The sequence below is a fragment of the Notothenia coriiceps genome, unplaced genomic scaffold (assembly GCF_000735185.1).
Source record: "Notothenia coriiceps isolate Sejong01 unplaced genomic scaffold, NC01 NC01_scaffold00002186, whole genome shotgun sequence".
Taxonomy (NCBI): Eukaryota; Metazoa; Chordata; class Actinopteri; order Perciformes; family Nototheniidae; genus Notothenia; species Notothenia coriiceps.
This window is the reverse complement of record NW_011334887.1, coordinates 948-22,531: the sequence shown is the minus strand read 5'-3', so window position 1 is coordinate 22,531 and position 21,584 is coordinate 948. Positions and strand designations below refer to the sequence as shown.

The 21,584-nt window shown below is 38.9% G+C and overlaps 2 protein-coding genes across 3 annotated transcripts; one reads left to right on the top strand and one right to left on the bottom strand.

Annotated features, from left to right (window-relative positions):
* The first annotated feature begins 436 nt into the window (after window positions 1–436).
* On the top strand, window positions 437–2,814 carry LOC104966115 (meprin A subunit alpha-like). The gene is made up of 4 exons (XM_010795261.1): window positions 437–888; window positions 1,035–1,172; window positions 1,304–1,508; window positions 2,335–2,814. Exons 1-4 carry the CDS (start codon window positions 606–608, stop codon window positions 2,483–2,485), a joined length of 777 nt encoding a protein of 258 aa, XP_010793563.1. The 5' UTR covers window positions 437–605; the 3' UTR covers window positions 2,486–2,814.
* A 532-nt stretch (window positions 2,815–3,346) lies between these two features.
* On the bottom strand, window positions 3,347–20,321 carry adgrf3b (adhesion G protein-coupled receptor F3b). Of its 2 annotated transcripts, none has more exons than XM_010795241.1 (17): window positions 20,257–20,321; window positions 19,559–19,571; window positions 18,630–18,767; window positions 17,516–17,668; window positions 17,283–17,347; window positions 17,108–17,166; window positions 15,559–15,692; window positions 14,058–14,291; window positions 10,099–10,338; window positions 9,772–9,912; window positions 9,433–9,629; window positions 7,674–7,859; window positions 6,064–7,362; window positions 5,606–5,647; window positions 5,372–5,401; window positions 5,213–5,289; window positions 3,347–3,720 (listed from the first exon to the last, which is right to left on the bottom strand). In XM_010795241.1, the coding sequence occupies exons 1-16, from the start codon at window positions 20,308–20,310 to the stop codon at window positions 5,221–5,223; spliced, it is 3,054 nt and encodes a 1,017-aa protein (XP_010793543.1). In that variant the 5' UTR covers window positions 20,311–20,321; the 3' UTR covers window positions 3,347–3,720; window positions 5,213–5,220. The 2 variants fall into 2 exon arrangements, with proteins under 2 accessions (XP_010793543.1, XP_010793550.1); XM_010795248.1 differs by having other exon boundaries at window positions 7,255–7,362.
* Window positions 20,322–21,584: the final 1,263 nt, after the last annotated feature.

Below are 21,584 nucleotides of genomic sequence, written 5' to 3'. Positions count from 1 at the left end.
CAGGTGTTTGTTGAGGCTTGACGTGGTGTTTACAGCAGTGGATAACAGCTTCTGGCCTGGACACAGTTTGCACCTCACCGTCACATTCCTGTCTATTCTTCGGACAAACTCAAAATAATGGGCATACTTCCACCCCTCGAAAGTTATCGCTGACTCAGCCATGTTTATGCAGCACTGCACGTGGAGATGTGGACGCGAAGTCGCGCAGATTACGTACATATAAACCTGCGGCGGAAACCGTGATTATGATTATGTCAGTGTGATTATGACTGATTTTATAAAAGTAACAAAGTAACGCGTGTCGGGGCAATGTTAGTAACTGTAGTGTTACACTACTCCGTTACCGACAAAAACTTTGTAACGCGTTACACCCAACTCTGGTAAGGCTTTTTATACGTGTAAAAATAAATCCTAATGAATTCCCTGCTTTTTGTCTTTCAGGTGATGGAGATGCTGCCTGGAAAATAGCCCACGTGAATCTGAAGGTAACAGGGAAGTTCCGTTATTTCTTCCAGGGCATTAAAGGATCATCAGTCTCCTCGGGGGCCATCTTGATCGATGACATCACTCTTACTGAGTCCATTTGCCCCAGTGCTGTCTGGCAGATGCATAAGTTCTCCAACGTTCTCGCCACCACCCCTCTTGGCACCCCGGTGAAAAGCAATTGCTTCTACAACTCGGAGGGCTACTCATTCGGCATCAATGTTTACCCCAGTGGAAAAGACAGTGCCTATCCAGACTATGTTGGCATGACCTTCTTCCTGTGCAGCGGGGAAAATGATGCAGTGATGGAGTGGCCAGCCAAAAACAGACAGGCGACCATCGTTGCTATGGACCAGGACCCTGATGTAAGACTGAGGATGTCTTCTACAAGAAGCTTCACCACAGGTACGCATAGGTCACTGGCATTAAGAAAAAAGAGGGGTTTCTATCAATGGAAGGGTTATTGTAGCTGAATTATTTACAAAAAGTTTGGCTTTTTAATATGTCTGCTTTAGAAATCAATCCATAACACTGTTTTTCTTGACTCTTAGATACTGATCCCCGCTGGAACAAACCAACAGCTACTTCAGGTCAAGAATTTGGCTGGAGCACGTTTATTTCCATCCAGCATCTGCAGAGGAGGAGCTTCCTCAAAAACGATGACCTCATCATTACGGCTGACTTCAACGGTGAGAATCTGAAATATCAGCTCCATACTGGACCAACAAAGATTCTGCCAGTTATCACATATTTTTATAATTTCTTCTTCAACTTCCAAGATTCTTTTGACATTGTCATTAAATCCAACTTGTTTCATTAGATTTGACCCACCTGATCAAGACTGAGGTGCCTGTCAAACCGGCCGCACCAAGGAACGAAATTCCAGAGGAGAAGCCAGTCAGCGAGCTGAAAATGAAACCGGAGACCCCGAAACACAGAGAAGCACGCGCTGCCAACCCGTGTGGCCCCAACCACTGCATAAACGGAGGCATGTGTGTGGAGAGTAAAGGGGAAGCCTCATGCAGGTGTGTGTTTGTTTGGATTTACAGCATGTGCCTATTTGCATTACTTAAAGGTCTCCTATCATGCAAAATGCATGTTTTGATGTCTTTTTATACATAAAAATGTCCCCCCGTTGTATCAGGAGACTCACAAGGTGTCAGAAAACAAAACCCTCTCTCTTTTCGTCCTTACCCAAATCTCTAAAAACGGGAGTACAACTGAGCTGATCCAGATTTGCTGCCGATATGACGTAATATCGGAAATGTGGGCTGGCTTTACACCCTATCAGATATGTCGCTATTAGAAACAATGCCCGACATGTTTTGGAAGTAATATGGTCTTTGTTTACATTAGCAAGCTCACCTCACCTTGTTGTAAACCCGCAAGATAAAAAGCATTTGAGCTCCATACTGAAATAGTCCTTAATATGGTTTGGAACATGATATGGCGTTTAATCACGGCAGCTTTTAGCTGTATCTGGGTAGAATGCCCCTGATCAGATACTCAGCATAAGCTCCACTCCCCTCCCTTTTTTTTTTTTTTTTTTTAAACCTTTAGACCCAGAATCAGCACTTCTCTAACAGGGCTAAAATAGAGGGATATGATATTTGTTTTTGTTTTTGAGCAAAACACTTCATAGACATGTATTTGTATATATCTGAGACCTATAATATATGCCTAAAAATAGCATAATAGGAGACCTTTTTAAGATGATCATTTTTGTACATTTTACCTCTAGTTATCTCATTTGACGCTGCCTATCTAACTCTTGCAAGCCAGATGACACAGCCATCAGAAAAATGCAGTTATTGTGCATCACAAAATCATTTAATGTGCACTTTTCTCCAGGTGTGCATCTAGCCAGACCACCTACTACACTGGTAAGAGGTGTGAGAAAACAAACATAGACAGAGGCATTCTGGGCGCTCTGATTGGTGGCGCAGCAGGGACCGTTGTGTTGACACTGGCCATCTTCACCGTCATCAGGAGAGCTCAGTGACACATCTTCCAGGGGGGTAATATATCCTCTGCATTCGCCCAGCAGTGAAATCACAGCAAGCTGGTGACAAGGCTGAAGTGAGAAGTGTTTGTAAAATCTGATAAGCTAATTATTAACTTCCTGAATCATATTTTGCGTACGCTTCTAAATTAATTTTTGTATATCTTAGAATGAGCCTTGAAATCTCCCGTACTTATCCATTAACTTTGTTTGGTATGATAAAAATAATCACATGCAGTCCGCTTGTCCGCAAATTACATTTGTCATGGAAAATGCAAAGCTTGGATTTAAACTTCATTGGGTAATGATAACAATAAAATACATTGTATTACTTGTCTTTATTTCAATACATATTTTTGGATACATGCACTGGTTAGACACACAGGTTATAGTTTAAATCAAGTAATGTACATATATAGATTCAAGCAAAATTATCAAACCATGCCAAACTTGTTAAAGGGGCCCTATCATGCTCATTGCCAGGTTCATATGTATAAGTTGTGCCTCTACTGTTCACCCTCTGTCTGAAACCAGAGCCCAGTCTGTTCTGATTGGTTAGCTGGCCGGCTCTGCTGTGATGGGTGAAACGCTTTGAGCCGCCCCTTAGCCTATCACGTACCATGTGTTGGAGTGCTAGCCAATGGAAGAGTGATTGTTACTCACTATGTTAAAGAGTTAAACAAAGGAGTCCAATGGCGTTTCAGGCAGAGGGGATGTATGTCGGGAGGGAGCACAGGGATTTTAGACCATTTACATGCGCTAAAGCCTATATAACACACTACAGGAAAGGGAAAACCCCTAATAATCATAGGGCTCCTAAAAAAACAAACGATATCCCATATACAGTCAGCTCAAACTCCATGTACAGAATGCAGAACATCAAGATACACAAGCTTCCCCTTAAAGCTATAGAGTGTAATGTATTTAACTTCTTTGGCACATAAAAACGAATGGAAATAGTCTGTATCAACTTTACCCTAAAAATATAAAATGGCATCAAAATGTATGCATTAGCTATATTCTTATCTTAAATTCTTTCCTGGAGCAGAATATGATTTCATGGATGATAACCATACGTGTAAGAGCTAAAAATAATAATAATATTCAGTGCTATCAAATTAAATAAAATAAACCTAGTTTTTGAACATTACTCTATAGTTCTGTAACTATCTAACTATACACAAAGCAGTATCGGAGGAGCTGCATCCAAGAGTTGCTGTTTCCGAGTCTGCAATCTGAAATGTAGATATGGACAAGTGTTAAGAGTATTCATAGATTTTCACATTCAAAATGTGCCAAACTAAAGCCGATAGAGTACATTTGGTTATTTGATTGAAGTAAAAACAGATAAACATCCAACCACAGGTTTTAATATTCTATTCTATAAGGCAGCAGCCATATATCCCAAGGATGAACTATTTATAATAACGTGAGTGATCAGACCTGTTAAGCCCCCATGAAACTGAGCGATCAGGGTGTGTGTGTGTGTGTGTGAGAGATTAAAATAGCCCAATTGCTTTTACAATAAATAAACATTGAATGTGTTAAATTGAATAGTAAAGGGGTTTAACGTTAGTGGCAGGTTGTGTGTGAGAGAGAATAAATAAGACAGCCCAATATTAAAAAAAATTGTTATTCTTTTTCCCCGCATATTTAGCATATTTCGCAACTTTCCGCATATTTCGCAACTTCCCGCAATTTCACCGCATAAAATCACATAAAATCCCCGCATGTTTAATCGCATAATCAAGGATTTTAGCCCGCATAATCAAGGATTTTAGCCCGCATAATCAAAGAATTTAGCCTGCATAATCAAGGATTTTTGCCCGCGTTTTTCTGGAGGGTCTAAAAAGTCGTGTTCAATGGCATTAAAACGATAAAAACGCTGCTGAGGGTTAATCCATAGGTTAATCCAATGTCTGTCACTTTGAAAAAAATATTTATAATCCATAATTCCATTTTTATGTAAAAATCGGAGAATAAAAGTTAGCTGCTAATGCCACCAGAGTTATCGCAGCTTCCGGTTTTGGCTACGCGTCACTCTCACTCCTTATTTGGTAACGTGTGTGTGTATGTGGGAGTTCCCCTCGATTCCATTGGCTCTGACGGTTAAAAAGAGGTGTCAATCATCAAAATCGGCCAAGGGGGGCCAGAGATACTGTAGGTCAAATCCACCCAAATGACCCCAGAAGTGTTTTTTTGTTGCTAAATCTCTCTAAAAATGTAACATTTCACTTGTTTTGCATCAATCTTGACACAGGGTACTTATATGTTACAGTTTGGATTCCTAAAGCTTTTAGTCTACCATCCCATCATTCAAGGGTGGTTTTCACTATAAGTAATATATTTTTTTTATATCTATATATTGATTCTGACACTTCTACATCCAACTCACAGATGTAACCTTGCTTTGAGAAAAAAAGACTATTAATTTAACCTTTTTAGAAGGAAAGATATGGTCATATCGAGCCTGAGACCTGAAAAACAGGCTCAGGGCTTAACAGGTCATCATCAGATCAAAGAAGTAAGTCTTTGATTTATGACTTTAAAGAGCGGTCTTTTGGTTTGAGTTAACTTATTTACTGCTTTGATAAGTGCAGAAGGTAAGTATTTTTAATGAAAATTTAGTTCAAATGTAATGCTTTTTGAATGTGTGTCAATGAAGATGTAGCAAATGCATGGACAGAGGTTAAAATGCAACAACTAATCACGTGATCTAGCACTGACCTCGGTCCTCATTTGTCTCTTGCGTAGGTGGTTGAGGTCAAATTCTTCATGCTCTCACTTTTTCCTTTTGACTTTGCCTGCAGGTAGAAAAAAAACGGTTATGATGAATGTCAAGATTACTTTAGGTTGTCATTCTGGATACTTCATTGGTTGACTTACCATTATGAGCTTTATCATTTCTTCTCGAACCTGTTAGGTTATAAAACAAATAGCTTTAAAATAAATACCGAACAACATAATTATTGGCAACATTTGGGCCCCATTAATCAAACCCAGGCTTCCTATGGCCCAGGAAGAATGTTCTACTACAACCACAAGACATAAGGGAGATTCAAAAAAATCTATTTATATATTGACGCTGAAAGGGAATGAGAGACAAGCTAGCAATCATACCTTCTGCTCTGCAAAAACACCTGTAATCAAAATGAATAGGCCCTGCAAGAAAACAAATGTAGTGAATTTAAAACGTGTGACGTTTTGGCAGACATTCTTGTTGAAATAATATTGCGGTATTGAATAGCACATTTTGTGCGTATTATGAGAGGCTAATGTGACTTGAAGTTGAAGAGTAGGTGAAAAATAATTAATTTTAATCAGATTTGACACATCTCCCTCAAGAAGAAAATAGGCTTTATGCAACTTATTTTTTAACTTCCAGTGGAAAATCTCAAAACTTTAGACTTCCCAATAAATGTGTACAGATTAAAAGAGGTAACATTTAGGAAAAAGGGTACACTAGTATCAGGTTGGGAATTGGTATTGTTACCTGTTTGGACCTATTGGAAAAAAGTTGGATTGATGCCTCACAAATTTCAACAGTTTATTTTGTGTGTGCAATGCTTTCAAATTACCTGGAAGGAGTTGAGGATGGTAAAACTGTAAATGGCTATACTATGCAGGGGACTGTTTTCCTTCAACATGAGCTGAGCAAAGCCAATAATCCATGTTAGTCCAAAGACAGGCGTTAGAAAGACCACCACTTTGATGATGCTTTTGGCTGTCTCCTTGTCGTCTGCCTTGCCGCCCTCAGGGACATTGGATTTCACTAGAGTAAGAATGACGACCACCATGGAAAACAGATTTGTCAAAATAACAGTTCCCACAGGAAGGAGGAAAGCATGAAGGGAACCCTCCAAGACTCTATCAAAAACTAGCCAGCATGTTTTCTTTTCATAGTAGGGCTTTTCGGTGTATTTGCAATACGTATAGCTTGATCCCACTATGAAGATTGGGAAAACATAGCCAACGATGCCGGAGAAGAACATGAAGACTCTTTTCCTCAGGGGGGTGAAGACGAAGACGAGCTGGTGGACAAGCATGACACTCATGCACATCATCCAGTTGAACATGGCCAAATAAAACAGGTGCTTGCATATTGTCAAAACTAGGCACCAGTTGTCACTGAGACTCTCGGGAAAGCTGGAAGCCAAGAAACTACAGTTACCGAGCAAGAGGAACACAGCAATGTTCACTATAGCTGTGTGACGGAAATGTGAAAGGTTGGATTTGACCACAGCCGACCACACTAGATACTCAACGATGAGGAAGATCAGCAGGGAGCAGACGGACACACCCAGGCCGACATTTGTAATCATATCCAGGACCGGTGTAGATACATCACTCTTGGACATCATGACAGCGAATGAAGTCAGGTGGTTGCATTCGCAAACTGTGCTATTGCCCTGCATAGTTTCCACACTGCATCCTTCTTCTGACCATTTCGTCTCACAGGTGTGCCAGAAAACACACATACGTTTTTTGCGACTCAGATTCTCCTGGGGGAACGCCAGTCTAATTTCTGGGGATGAACTATTCCTCTCCATTGTGACCGATACTAAGATGCTGTCAGGCTTCGAATCGTGGATGTTGTTTTCTAATCTACGCATTAGATTTTTCACAGCAACAGCTTTCACTGTTCCGTTGGTCTTGTTCATATTAACGTCAATGTCAAACACAGTCATATTGCAGTCATCTGAACAGAATCTGAGCTCTAGATTTGTACTGTTCACTCCATTGCTTTGGTTGACCTTAATATTCCTCACCAGATGTTCCACAGACTGAAGATATTTTGATGACATATCCTGAACAATAGATGTGTTGACACCAGACCAGGTGTTGTTCAACATATTGCTTGCAGCATGAACAAAATTCTGAAACAGAAGATTAAAAAATTGACATTTTATCTTGGGATGTTCGGCGTTCACATTGTAACTAATTGATCAGTATAACTTATATATAACTTATCAGTATAAGCTTAAATAAAGCAGTTAAAAACTTTCTATGGCTTCTGATCTACTCATAATTCTATGGACTAGTGTCAGCGATTAATAAAGCTGATCGAAATCCAATCCCCACTTTACTGTGATATGATTTGTTCACCTCACATTATTTCAGTGAAAAAATGATAGGCTTAAAAATCCACATGTATTTCAGTAAGTAATAATTATCAACGGGGGCTTACAGGAAGGACACTGTCTTCCAAGACAATGAACTCTGATGCCTTCGACATCAAACTTAGAACATTGATGGAAGCGCTAATGTCGGCTGTAGAGTCATTGGAATTAGGGTCGGATGTAGAGCTTTTAAAAAGTCTTGAAAAAATATCCAAGGCCATCTTCTGGGTGGCCCCTAGTCCCTTCGCAAATGTCTAGAAACAAAATTAAACAAGGATCTCAATGAAACGATGTAAACACAAATTAAATCCCAAAAACAATGACATTGTTGCAAAGCACAAAACATTTTAAACATATTGGTTTCAACATTATATAAATGTACTCGTTGAGTGAAAGGAGTTAGAGGATATTTAGAGCTAGCATCATTACATTTTTTTTGAATGAGCAAGCTAGAAACATGAATTTATCTCAGATTCCTACATGTAAAAAATTGGCCTCCATTGCAGTAATCTCTGAAGCAGTCAGTCACTTCTTGTCATACTTTTAAAACAATTTTTGTAAGGTCCTAGCTAGCATGTTGATGTTTTTGTTATTATTCCTGTTTCTATTTTGTTTCTCTCATTTCAGTGTCAGCATTTCCTGCCCTTGATTGAACTCCACCTGCTTCCTATCCCTAATTAGCCTCACCTGTGCCCGATTATCATCCCTCCCCCTTTCTATTTAGGCCCCATTTACATGGGAACGGAAACTAAAATGAACCGAATTCGACATCAAAAAAGTCTTCTGTTCACCCACCAAGGGACGAGGGAACCGTGCGGCAGAGTTTCTGTTAGAATTGTTTTTCGTCGGTCAACATGTCCGTTAAAGTTTCAATCTTCCGGACAAAATTGGAAAAGTGCCGGTCAGAGGTATTTTTTGTTATTTATTGAGCTTTAAAACAAATTAATAACGTCTCTATATAATAATATACAGTTGTTGTTGGCGAAACACATTAGCAATGACGCGGGTGACACGGGGGAGAGCAGGAGAGGCGGGGCCATGGCGTATAGGGCATACACACTGAGCCGTTTTACCCCCCAGAGCGTTCCGTCCGCAGATCTATCCACCTTGGGACCCGTTATCGTTTGACGGGTCCGTTTCCGCGGTTCCGTTACGGCCTCGTGTGGACGAACGGGCTATACGAAAGAGAAAAGCAGATACAACCCGTTTCGTTCCCGTGTAAACAGCGCCTGAGTCTGCGGCCAGTTCATCTTAGTTCATCCTAGCGTTCCAGCAGTGTTTATTCCTAGTAGCCTATCTATTCCACGTTTACCTGACCCAGCTTCATGTCCTGACTCTGTTCCTGCCTAATCCTCGTCTGTTTTGGTTGCCTTACTGACTGATCTCCCGTGTACCGAACCTCTGCATTTAATCTATAAAAACGTTTTTGCAACCTAAGCCTCTGTCCCTGTGTCGTGCTATTGAGTCCTCTACTGGTGTTCATTCAGTCGTTACAATTATGCATGGTACCTTATGTTAAAAAAGACGCTATTCCTCAAGTTTAAAAACGTTCTCCAAATGTGGATGGCATTTGTATTAGTGGCATTCAAAATGATTTTGATGAAGCCATGCAATTTATGTAAAATGTTATGATTTTGTAAGGAGGCAGAACATTATAAAACAATGTTTTTGGAAGACGAAAATACCTTTGTCTCGTCAAATTTGTGTTCCAAACATGTATAAAAGCCAATATCAACTTACTCGAAAACTTCCCCCGAGTATAAGTAATTTTTGACAGAAAAACATTGGATATAACTTTTAGGGTTCCAGCTGTAAAGCCACACTCACGTCTGCAGCATCTAGAACTTTGTTCAGCTCTGCGTTAACGCAGTTGGAGAACACATCGCCCCATAGAGTGCCTCTGCAAGTGCGGGACTTATAGCCCACCCTGCCCTTTGCACATTCATCACTAATCATTGTCTTTCCAGCTGGGGTTTTTGGCCAAAGCACACTATCTGTCTCTTCCTTGCAAAACTTTGCACCCACTAGAAGAAAAATATAGGACATCATTAGTTAAAGTAAGAGACATTGCAAATACATGTAAATATAAACAAAATAATACATTACGAACATACATATTATACCATAAATTAGGTCTCACATAACAGATTCAATATGATCAGTTACCATAAATTACTGGAACATCCACTGTTGCAATTTTTTCTTGTTTCATTGAGTTCTTAAAAGTGACATTGATAGTATCTGTCTTTATTGATTTCTCGCAACTGATAATTGCATCAAACTCATAAACAGGGTTTCCTCCACCAGCTGTAAAATAAAGAGTAATATTAGTTTCAGGGTTAAGTTTGTAGTTTGTGGAAATACAATTATTTTTCAGAACTATTGTGAATGTTAATTGTGTAGATGTAATCAATTACATTAGTGTGTAATGCTAGAACAAACCAGAGGAAAATAGGACAGCTAGTTTGGAGAGATACTGAAGGTTTGCCTTACATTTGTTGACAAGTGGTTTCTTTACTCCCTTGTAGTTCCATGAAACTTCAAAGTTCTCTGTGCTGACTGGGATGGTGGCAGTGACATTGACCGTCACCTCCTTAGCGTTTGCAACTGCCGAACAGTCCACCGTCAGAGGATTCATCTTCAGGATGACCACGTCAGGCAGGAGTGCAACACTCAGTTCTGTGCTGGCTGCGTGCCGGACCGACCCTTTCTTGAATTCACACTCGTATCTACCTGCAGGGAACAAGTCAACAGCAGACTGAAAATAAACAACTCAACCATGCTGTCGTGTTTGGGTCAAATCTGACCGATTTACTACACTCATCAATCATAAATATTGTGCTTTACATTTGATTGCCTCATGGCCTTATGATGATTTAATTAATATGTGGTTTAGTCAACTTTGTTTCACTTATGATGTTCCTGGTCAATAATGACCACCATAGGAAATCAATGGGTAACCCTAGATTACGTACATTCATCAGATAGTACACACCCACAAATCAACAAAATATACATTTTGGAATACATATTCAGTGTCTCTTCTTGCAGTTATTCAGGTAAACCAGTATTCTGAGACATTATTTACAGCTTAAAAGGGTATTTAATAAAAATGTTGTGATGATTAAAGGTGTTAGTGTTAATTTAAGAGCAATTAAAACAATGTGGAGGTCAAATTTGATCGGGAACACCAAAGTAAGGGGGGGGGGGGAACTAACATGACAGGAGGGCCAATGAAAAGTATTAATAGTAGAAGTAGTATCTCTTCAGAGAACTGTCCTCTGATACTGATACTATTATGTATGACAACATTATATTGTGAGCACTAATGCAGTAATCTGTAAGTATAGCTCTTTACTGTAGTGGCTCAAGGTGGGGCTACATTTACACTAAATATGGTTAGCTAGTTTTGGGGTTAGTTATCTTGCCCAAGGACACACGACAGTTTGACTGCAGGGGCTGGGGATCAAACTATTGAACTTTTCATTGGTTGACAACAGCACTACCTCCTGAGCCACAGCCAAGGGGAAATTTTCCCTTTTCTAAACGGCAAACAACTTACATTTACATTACATTTGAAATGGAATGAGAGCCCGAAACCAGATTTTGCATATACTGTACATGTATATAATAATGTGCTTCAAGGAGCCTAACCATTTGATACGTTCACTTAAGTATAGGACTATTATATTAAGAGCCCTACAGCAGTGCCTGGGGACAGAAAACCCCCTTTGGCAATTTGTCACAATAGCCCATGTCATATGAATTAATCACAGAACTGGGTTGTCTTTTTCAGCTTCCCTTAATGTACTATAAAGAGCTGAAGAACATTGGATCCTTAGTTAGACCCTCCAGAAAAACGCGATTCTGCGATCGCAGAATTTACCGCATAATCAGCAAAATGGCGCAGATTTTTAAAAGGCCGCATATTTATCAAAAGGCCGCATAATCCACGCATTTTTCCACACAAAGTTGAGAGGAAAAAAAAGTGAACTCGTCTTGACGTGACGTCATCAGCTCGCGCATCACAGAATGTAAACAACACTGTATAGAGTGAATGTGTGGAGCTCACACGATAGAGAAAACACCAAGATGAAAAAATCTAATCCATCTAATTTACCGACGAACATTTCTACTAAAGACCGGACAAAAAGTGGGGGGAAACTATTCTGCACCCCGCGCAACTGTGTGTTGGAGCATAAGAGAAAATCGACGGTGACGACCCACTTTGATTCATTCAAACATTCGAAAATGCTTTCTGCTGCTGCGGACAAGAAAGCCAAACAACGCACGTTCACCGAGGGATCAACCTCCAAAACCCTTTCGAGGGCTACAAGAAACGAAGTGAGTAGCCTACAAGATTGAAGCTGGTCAGATAACGAACGAGTAAATGAAAACAGAATGAGGCGGAGAAGTGTGTGTGTGAGATTAAAATAGCCCAATTGCTTTTACAATAAATAAACATTGAATTTGTTTAATTGAATAGTAAAGGGGTTTAACGTTAGTGGCAGGTTGTGTGTGAGAGAGAATAAATAAGACAGCCCAATATTTAAAAAAAGTTGTTATTCTTTTTTCCCGCATATTTCGCATATTTCGCAACTTTCCGCATATTTCGCAATTTCACCGCATAAAATCACATAAAAACCCTGCATGTTTAATCGCATAATCAAGGATTTTAGCCCGCATAATCAAGGATTTTTGCCTGCGTTTTTCTTCTGGAGGGTCTACTTAGTTCTCACATTGTGTTTTATATGGGGATCATAGGACCCTGGGAGTAGGATGACCACGCTCTGGCAAATTGTGTTTGTTAGAATAACAGAAGGGAAAGAGGTATATTTAGCTGTCTCACATTCAAGGCTTGAGATGCTGTGATGGAAAATGACCAGACAATCTGTACATTGATTTGAGGTTCATTTATAATTATCCAGTATAACTTCCAGTCAGAACCAAACAATACATGCCCCTTCGGACTATTATCATGTAGATTCAGCCACATGTTTGAAGAGGACATATTATGCAGATTTTTGGGGTATTTTGTGCTTCCACTGTGACATGTCTCCATGCTTTAAAGATCTCCTAATATACTATTGTTAGGCATATATTATAGGTCTCATATATATAAAAACATGTCTCTGATGTGTTTTGCTCAAAATACCAAACAGATCACCCATTCTAGCCATGCGTCATACCCCTCTATTTCAGCCCTGTTAGAGAAGTGCTGATTCTGGGTCCGTAGCTTTACAAATAAATAAAGATTGAAAACATTTTTTTAAAAGGACGGGGAGCTTTTGCATGCTCAAACAGGATAATTCTACCCAAATACAGCTAAATGCTACCATGATTAACACTAGAACCGCCAGAGATTTTTTATAGCTAAAACCGCCACCGGGGTCAAATTGACCCAGCATTAGAATGCATTGAACAGCTGTTTGCTGCGGAGCACAGCGCAAGCAGTCTCCCGTGAGCGGGAGACTTTAATATATTATTGAAAAAAATGACATACAATATAAAACAGCTCTGGGTCAAATTGACCCCTCTCTCTCTCTTCTCTCTCTCAATCGATATCTCAATTTATAAGAACCGCAGTAGACAAAAGGCGCTTGCTATAGAACACGTCATGTTTTGTTTGACAACACGAAATCAATAGCGCGAAAAGGGGTGGGGTCAATATGACCCGCTTGGCGGAAATAGGTATAAATGGCAATTTTTTGGGCGATTTCTTCAATCTGACTTCATATTGACAATTTTTAACAACATAGGGTGCTACATAACACACTTTCAGGAAAAGTCACGGACTGGGAGACTTTAATATATTATTGAAAAAAAGTAACATTGGCCGTTGGCGGTTCTAGTGTTAAATGCCATATCATGTTCAAATCCACATCAAAGATTATTTCTGTAACAGTATGGAGCTCAAACGCTTTTTCTCTTGTGGGTTTAAAACAAGGTGGGTGAGTAACTTTTTTATATCCTGCTTTTTTACACATACTCTCTCCAGTACAGGTTAGCTCTGAGTGTTAGTGATGCTTGCTAATGTAAACAAAGACCATTTTACGTCCAAAACACGTCAGGAATTGTTTCCGAGAGCGACGTTTCTGATAGGGCCGTTGCTTTTGCATGATAGGAGACCTTTAATGTTCAAAAAGCTCTTTATTTGTCTCATGCTGCCTGTGCTTCAGCACGTCTTTTCACCCTCTGTCTGAAACCAGAGCCAGTCTGCTCTGATTGGTTAGCTGGCTGGCTCTGTTGTGATTGATCAACCTCTTAGAGATGTGTCGGAAATGTCCTGACCCTTAGCATATCACGTACAATGTGTTGGAGCGCTAGCCAAGAGAAGTCCAAGTGTTACAGGGTGATTTCATTATGCCAAGGAAGTAAACAAAGGAGTCCAATGCAGGCGTTTCAGACAGTGGGGGAGTGTGTGGGAGAGAAACTCCCAGCTGTGTACTTGCCTGACCAGATGCCTGTCACTTTTTTAAGTGTGAGTTGAGCACAAAGCGCAGATGAGTTAGAGTCAAGAATAACTTTTGCCACAGTGCCGTCGTTGAGCTGAAGGAGTTTGCCATCCTTCCCAAAAAAGTTCCAGCCATAACTGTCCATCTTAATATTTGTCTCCATAAATGTGCAGGTCATCACTGGCACAGAATTATAGTGCACTTTCCCTGGAGAGTTTATCTCGACCATTCCTGTGTGAAGAAGGAAATACATAGCAATGTAGTAGTTATGATTAGGTTGGAAGTATGAGGTACAACCTTCCAATGTCAGGACATTGGGGTGTGAGTCCCTACAGTCTGTGTATCCAAGACTGGTATGGAGCCATAACCAACATAAAAACATGTCTGTGTGTTAAGAGGTGCTTTTCAAAGCACCCAAGGACACCTTACCAAGTCATAAAACATTATTTTAAGTTTTAAAAACAGTACAAAAGGACAGTACCAGGGAACATGTAGGGAAATAGGGGACATGTAGCACTACAGTGATCAGTGATAACATGATTTCTGAATAATTGGCATTAATTAAAAAAATCTCTCAAAACTCACTTATTCACCCCGTACAAAACGTACTGTAGCTAAATCATCGACAATGCGGCTGTTAGGGAGAGCCACATTGTCGATGCTTTAGCATAATGTATAATAATATATACAGTATGTGTGGCCTACACAGCGCATATTATCTTTGAGACTATTATATTGTGATATATAATATTATCTGTTCCTACAGTGGTGACCCTGTACAATATGTCCCACGCCTGTGCAACTTCACAACACTGGGGCGTGATTCAGCTCAATGCCTTTCCTCCATTTTCAACATCCACGCTTGTAGTACAGGAGCAACCTTTGGTCAAACTTAGCGATGTGATTATATTGGGTTAATTATGTTTTAATCGACTAAGGTTTCTATATTAAACACAAGCATCTTAACATTGACAGTTCTAGTTTACATCAAATAAATGATTAGGTCGCGATTTTAATATGGTTTCTTTCTCCAGTAATCATACTCCTTTCCTACGATAAGGTTATTGATTTACAGAGACTTGAGGTAACCATGGTTTTAATTTTCTTACTGAAAAGCAGCCTTCTTGTCCTTCTGCATACAGTAAATGTAATTGAATATACAGTATATAATAGTTGCTGATCCGTCACCCATAGCTTTCTGAAGTGAAGCCATTGCCATGTTGGCCTAACTTCAAACTAATCTAAAATATGCACCTGTTTTTGTACCATGCTGTAAATATGTTTACAGCATATCCTCTTCAAATGTTGGCCTTTTAACAAGGGGATCTATGGAGATTGACTTGCTTTTGCAGACAGCATCACTTAGCGATTTGAGAAACTTAAAATATTGTTAAAATAATCAATAAACAGATATTCATCGATCAAGAGTAGTTGAGCAATATTGTTTCAGAGTAAACATGATATAAATGAATAACAAAACAAACACTTATATACTGACCTACTGTGTCAACAGAAATTTCAGCAGCTTTCAAATTCGTTTTTGCTTCATCCACAACACCTTGAAGTTTTGGAGTCGAACATTTTACGCTGGCATTTGCCTCAAAGTCAGCGACTGTAAGATCACCATCGATCCTGATTTGGAAAAGATCAGTGAAAGATCATTGGTTATTAAGAAAATGTCTGTTTCTGATCAGATAAATGCGATATTTGCAACTGAAATGCTAAGGTGCAGAAAGAATACAAGGCACATTTCAAAGGTTTATTTGTGGGCGTTTTTTCCTCATGAGCTGTGAGGGTCCAAGAACTGAGGGTGCTGTGTGATAGACTGTAGAGATTGTAGAGCTCACTGAGCAAAATTTGATATGAGGCTATTTAAATAAAACATTGACTTGTTTTGACCTCAATTTCTACACACAAACTTGACTGCAGGAAAGATTTTTGACAAAACCATGGATGTATAAAGAGAACTGGATATAGCGTTGAATGCTCAGTGGCGCATGAAGCTCAAAAATGGAGCGCCTGTAGATTTGAAAAGGCACACATGGTGGGCCCATGGAGCATGCTCACTTGAGTTTTCTGTAAGCCTCGCCTCCGATCTCCTGCCCTCTTCTCAGAGTCAAATGAAAGGTGAGGGAAGATAACCCTGAGTTTGGCTTTTAGCTCTTTATACAACTTTTAGATGCTAATGATTCAAATAAGGGCTATAAAAGTGTTCGTACTGGGTAGTTTATTTATTTAAAAATTATCATATGCTGATTAACTTTATTTATCTAAATAGTTATCACCGCAATAAACCGTATTTAATTTTGTCTTAATGTACAATATTTAATTTCACATTCTGTTCTTGTCTATATCATATTCTATTTGAATGTATAAAGACTTCTAGCACAATTTTAATTTTAGTATTTTATTATATATGTTGCATTGTTGGAGGAGCTCGGGTCATAAGAATTTCATTACCATTTCTACACTGTAGCTTTTGTTTATATGACAATAACACTTTTGAATTTCAATTGAATGAACAGACGACTCTTTCCCAATGTAAGTCAATGTGAAAATGTATTTTTGGCCCAGTGCTCTTCCTGGGGGCTTGGACAAAACAGCTAGTGTACCAACTGTACGTCCATTAGCAGTAGCAGTGAGTTAGCTAGGTACTCCTTGACCCTGGATGTATACAAATCATTTGATATTGCATGAAAGGCGGGGACATGTTCATTCCTATTCATTTTGCTCAGTGCGTATGAAGCCAAAATGGCCTGTCTGGGCTGAGTGTGCGTTTTCCTGCAGGGTCATGACCGGTCTCGGCTCAGTTAAACGAATGGAGAGCGAAATGAATCTGGATTCAGTTTTTAGGCGGTTTTACATCTTTTAGCACCTGATTTAAATAAGGACTTTTATAATGTTCGTACTGGTTAGTTGATTTAGCAAAAAGAAATAGGCTGATTTAAACTTTGGTAAGGTAAAAGGTAACACACATTAATACAACATCATTTTCCTTAATTTCATAAAGAGTAAAAGACACTTAAAGTATTTGCAAAGTAAAATACCTTTCACCAGTTACATTCAGGGACTCAAAGCCATTCAGCACACCAAATGCATTTATAAGCTTTAAAAAGAAAGAACATTATATTATTTATATTTTAATGATGTATTACAGTGACAAACATTTAGTAGAATGTATACATTTGTGATAAGAGCGAGATATGTCTGACAAGTTTTTACCTGAGTTTCTTTAATACTCCCCCATATTTCGGGAGTTTTCAATCTCACTGATCCTTTGATGCGAACTGTGAGAATTGCAAAAAAGGAGCATTTTGTGATATCAACATGCATATTTGTCCATATGGAACAAAATTGAAAGAGTATTAACACAATCTAGAAACACACTACTGTGAAAGAACACTCTACAGTGACCCTTATTCCATTAAGTCAGTTTGTCAACAGCACTCTCTTACCATTGACTTTGGCGATGCAGAGTGGCGTGCTGTCGGACACGTTCTGAGCGCAAGTCGTTTCCCTACAACAGTTGTAGTTGTAGCACACTGGGTTGCTCCATATGTACCCGGTGGAGCAGTTGCAAGAGGTTTCATCTCCAATAATCAGGCACTCTAAAAAGAAAAGCGCAATTTCAAATCATTTAAGTCCTAGAAAGTATTTCTATAAAAGAAAACATCTCATCTGTGTTATCTCTTAGTAAAAGACATCCTGAGAGATAATACATTGGTGAAAGAAAATGTGGTCTCATCAATATATCATATTATTGAAGTGTATTTGCTGATGATATGTATTGTTTTTTTCTAAATAATAAATGCAAAACCGTTTTGATCAGGATTAAAGATCAAAACAATCAGATGAAGAATTCATTATCATATTTAGTTACTGTCTTATATTCAGCTGAATGGCTGCATGGTATTTCTTGCACTTTGCTCCACTTTTGCAACGTTTGCCTCACTGAACCAGCACTTTTTACAGAGAGGTAATCCATCATTTTATATCAACCTAATTTTACAAAAATAAAGGGCATGCTCATCAATACCAGTTTTATAATGGCATGTTACTGGCTTTTCAAAACCCTAACATAGTTAGAATCCATTTCCCAGTCATTGATTTGTTTCACTTTTTCACACTCATAGCCAAATCTTCCAATTGCACTGACAATGTTTCAATTTGGAACCAATTTGTTTTTCTCTCCTTCACTGCCTTCAGATGTGTATAAGATAAGATCAAATATACTTTATTGATCCCAATTTGGGAAATGTTTTGGTCACAGGAGAATGTAAACAAGGCATTGCACACAATGTGAAAATGAAAAAGGACTACTGAATATACAGACATAAACATAAAATATAAACATCTCAAAATAGAACATAAAAACAGAACTTAAAAGTAAAAATCTTTACATAATGAAGATGTGCTTTTTAGCACAAATATAGCAGACATGGAGCAACATTAACAAATAATTTGAAAATTGTGTTTCTGGCCACATTTTTTTATTGAAATGTCCCATTCCCTGTCTTAAAAAACAACCGTTTGGAATAATAATTAAAGAAAGAGGAAAGAGCTTCATACCTGCCACCACTTCACTTATTAAGAGGGTCACTGTTGTTGTATCCACTTGCACTTCTGTATTATTCAAAGCCAACAGGATGCTGTTGGCCTCCAGTGTGACATTACTTGCCACCGTCAGCTCAGCAGTGAAGACATATTCTAGAGCAACATGCAATATTTTAATAAGCTGCAGATTTATTACGGTGGACAACAGGTGCAAACGCGCTGAACTTTCAAAACAGTACAAATATAAAAACACAAATGTGCCAAAACACATGCAAATGAAGAAATGTCTTCACCAACATGACAACACATGCGCAGCGTTTACTTAAAGCGCTGCATAAATGAAACGCAAAATGCAAATATAACACGCTACAACAACAACAAAGAACGCTGCGAGAAGCTCAAAACACAGAAAGTGATGCACACTGCTGGGACCGAAGCACTTGTTGATGTGCTTGAGGATTAGAAAGTTGGCCGACTGTCACTGGAAATGTACCTCAAATGTAAGTTTTATTGGCTTATTTTAATAATATTATCATATGATTCCTTCAGATATTAGTGCAGATCTGCTGTTAGCTAGCTAGCTAACGTAACTATAGTCATTTCAAATACAGTATACTGACAAAAAACACACAATCATGAAACAGACTAACTCTGCCTGACAGTTGGCCAACTTTATAATCCGCCAATGAAAACAAGAGCTCCGGTCCCAGCTGTGTGCAAAAAACACATTTCATAACTTGTAACCCTAATAATTTAAATAACGGCTATAAAAGGGTTCGTATTGGGTAGTATATATAACTTAAACAAGTTTACGCTGTTTTATAGGCGTTTCTTTCCGAATGTATGTCAATGGGAAGAAGTATTTGCTTCAATATGTTTACGTTTATCGAGGTATTTTACTGAATCTCCTTTATGGCAGGTTATTATGTAGATAAGAAACTCACCTGCTACGATGACCTGCAATGGAAAAAAGGGCGAAAACGGAATTAGTCTTTGTGTCAAAATAATTATAAAACTGTCTCATTTTTACATGCTAAATAACACAGATTTATATTCAAAGTTGATTTTTGTTATTGGAAGTGTTTGTCATGTATACATGCAGCACTCTTCGCTATTGATATCAAAATCAGTTAAAATATAATAAACTACAAATGTCATCATGATGAACTTAGTCAGCAGCTTCAGGTTCCTCGGTGTCCACATCACTGAGGACCTGACATGGACTCTTCACGCAAACACCATCACCAAAACAGCTCGACAGCGGCTCTTCTTCCACCGCAGGTGGTATACTCCTGGCCTTGTACAGGTGCACCATAGAGAGTATCTTGACTGGCTGCATCACGGCCTGGTACGGCAGCTGCACCGCCCTCAACCGTAAGGCTTTACAGAGGGTGGTGGAAACTGCACAGAACATCACCAGGACGGAGCTGCCATCCATGGAGGACCTTTACTCCCAGCGGCTCAGGAAGAAAGCCAACCAGATTTTTGTATTATGTCTTGTATATATCTATAATGCACTGTTGAGGAACCTGTGACCCAGCCCAACTACACTTAGTTGTGTATATGACATTAAACCTTTGAAATCATAGTTTGAGTGCTGGCCAGAAAATGTATATCATATTAAAATACGATGCATTTTTACCTGAGCGTAGAGGTACACAGCTCCAATCAGAAAAAGACCAGCCCTGGAACACATTGTCCCTCTGGTGTAGAAAAAAAGACAAGTATAACGACATTAGCAGCAATTAAAGAAAGTTAAAATGTATTAACAAATGTGTATACACATACAGGAACAACACAAACATATTAAAGTCAACAAATATTTGATGTAGCACAAAACTCTATCTCTTATTCCTGATTTTCCTTGCGGGGAACAATGGGGAAAAAGTTTATCTTATCTTTATTATCATAATGATCACTGATTATTAATGAGTTTGAACTGTTGTAACAAATTGTACATTCCCAAGTATTTAATCAGGACCTGTGTATGATATTTTTTTAAACATTGTACCATAGACATCAAACAATGCTTTTCATGTTCCCCTGAGGATGATTCCTTTTATTTTTGGTGACGCAGTGAGTTTTTTCTCTCATGCCTTCTTCAGGAAAAACATTTTTTAATGCCAAAATAACGTTTACATTTGGACATCCATTAGTTTCTACCCTCATAATGTAAGACGTACAGAATAGCTCTTTTTGGATCTTCGACAACTTCTAGGAAAACATGTGGCTCTTTAGCTATAGTGCTAAATTCTAATATATGCTAATCAGCTAGCGGTGCAAAGAAAACAAAATACACATTTAGGCGATTAGTTTACTCATTTTATATATTTGTGTCAGTAGATTTATCAAACATTCAAATAGTTTGCATTGGACAATGCCTTATTAACAAATTCAAACAGAAAATTACAGAAAACTTGTAATTCAGAACAAATGTTTTAATGTAAGTAATCAACACACTCTCACTCCATAATCGTCCAGGAGCGACGTTTGGTCAGGGTCCCGAGGCGTGCAGTTGTGACGCTCCTAGGCTCCTTCAGCTTCATAAAGGGACGCAAATAGCTTTCAACTGATTACAATGTATTCCCATCTGCGGCGCGATTTGACGCTCATGGAAGCACGGCATTCGTTTGTGTCGGCTGCCCTTAAAGGCAATGTGAGCGTCCATTCCCATTGGATAACGGAGAATTGTACACCCGGAAGTAAGTATTCCCCTTACTGTCGATTGATTTTACAGTGATATCTGCACTACTCATCGATTAAAAAACACCAGATTATCCTTGTTAATTACACAACATTGATTGGTTTGTATGTGTGCAATGCTTTTGTATTTTTCCCCTTCGATTCGGAGAAACAAATATTTTTTCGGAGTAAAGGATGGTAGAAGACACTACACTACCCAGAATCCCCAGCTATCGTTTAGGACTACACCATGTGCTCTGTTTGACAAACCCCGTGATTAGTTCTCAA

Coding starts and splice junctions, on each gene's coding strand:
- LOC104966115 (XM_010795261.1), top strand. CDS start 606: ATGCATAAGTTCTCCAACGTTCTCGCCACCACCCCTCTTGGCACCCCG. Junction 889..1,034: donor TACAAGAAGCTTCACCACAG/GTACGCATAGGT, acceptor CTTGACTCTTAG/ATACTGATCCCCGCTGGAAC. Junction 1,509..2,334: donor AAAGGGGAAGCCTCATGCAG/GTGTGTGTTTGT, acceptor ACTTTTCTCCAG/GTGTGCATCTAGCCAGACCA.
- adgrf3b (XM_010795241.1), bottom strand. CDS start 20,310: ATGTGTTCCAGGGCTGGTCTTTTTCTGATTGGAGCTGTGTACCTCTAC. Junction 17,669..18,629: donor AATAAGTGAAGTGGTGGCAG/GTATGAAGCTCT, acceptor TTTTCTTTTTAG/AGTGCCTGATTATTGGAGAT. Junction 17,348..17,515: donor CTGCATCGCCAAAGTCAATG/GTAAGAGAGTGC, acceptor CAATTCTCACAG/TTCGCATCAAAGGATCAGTG.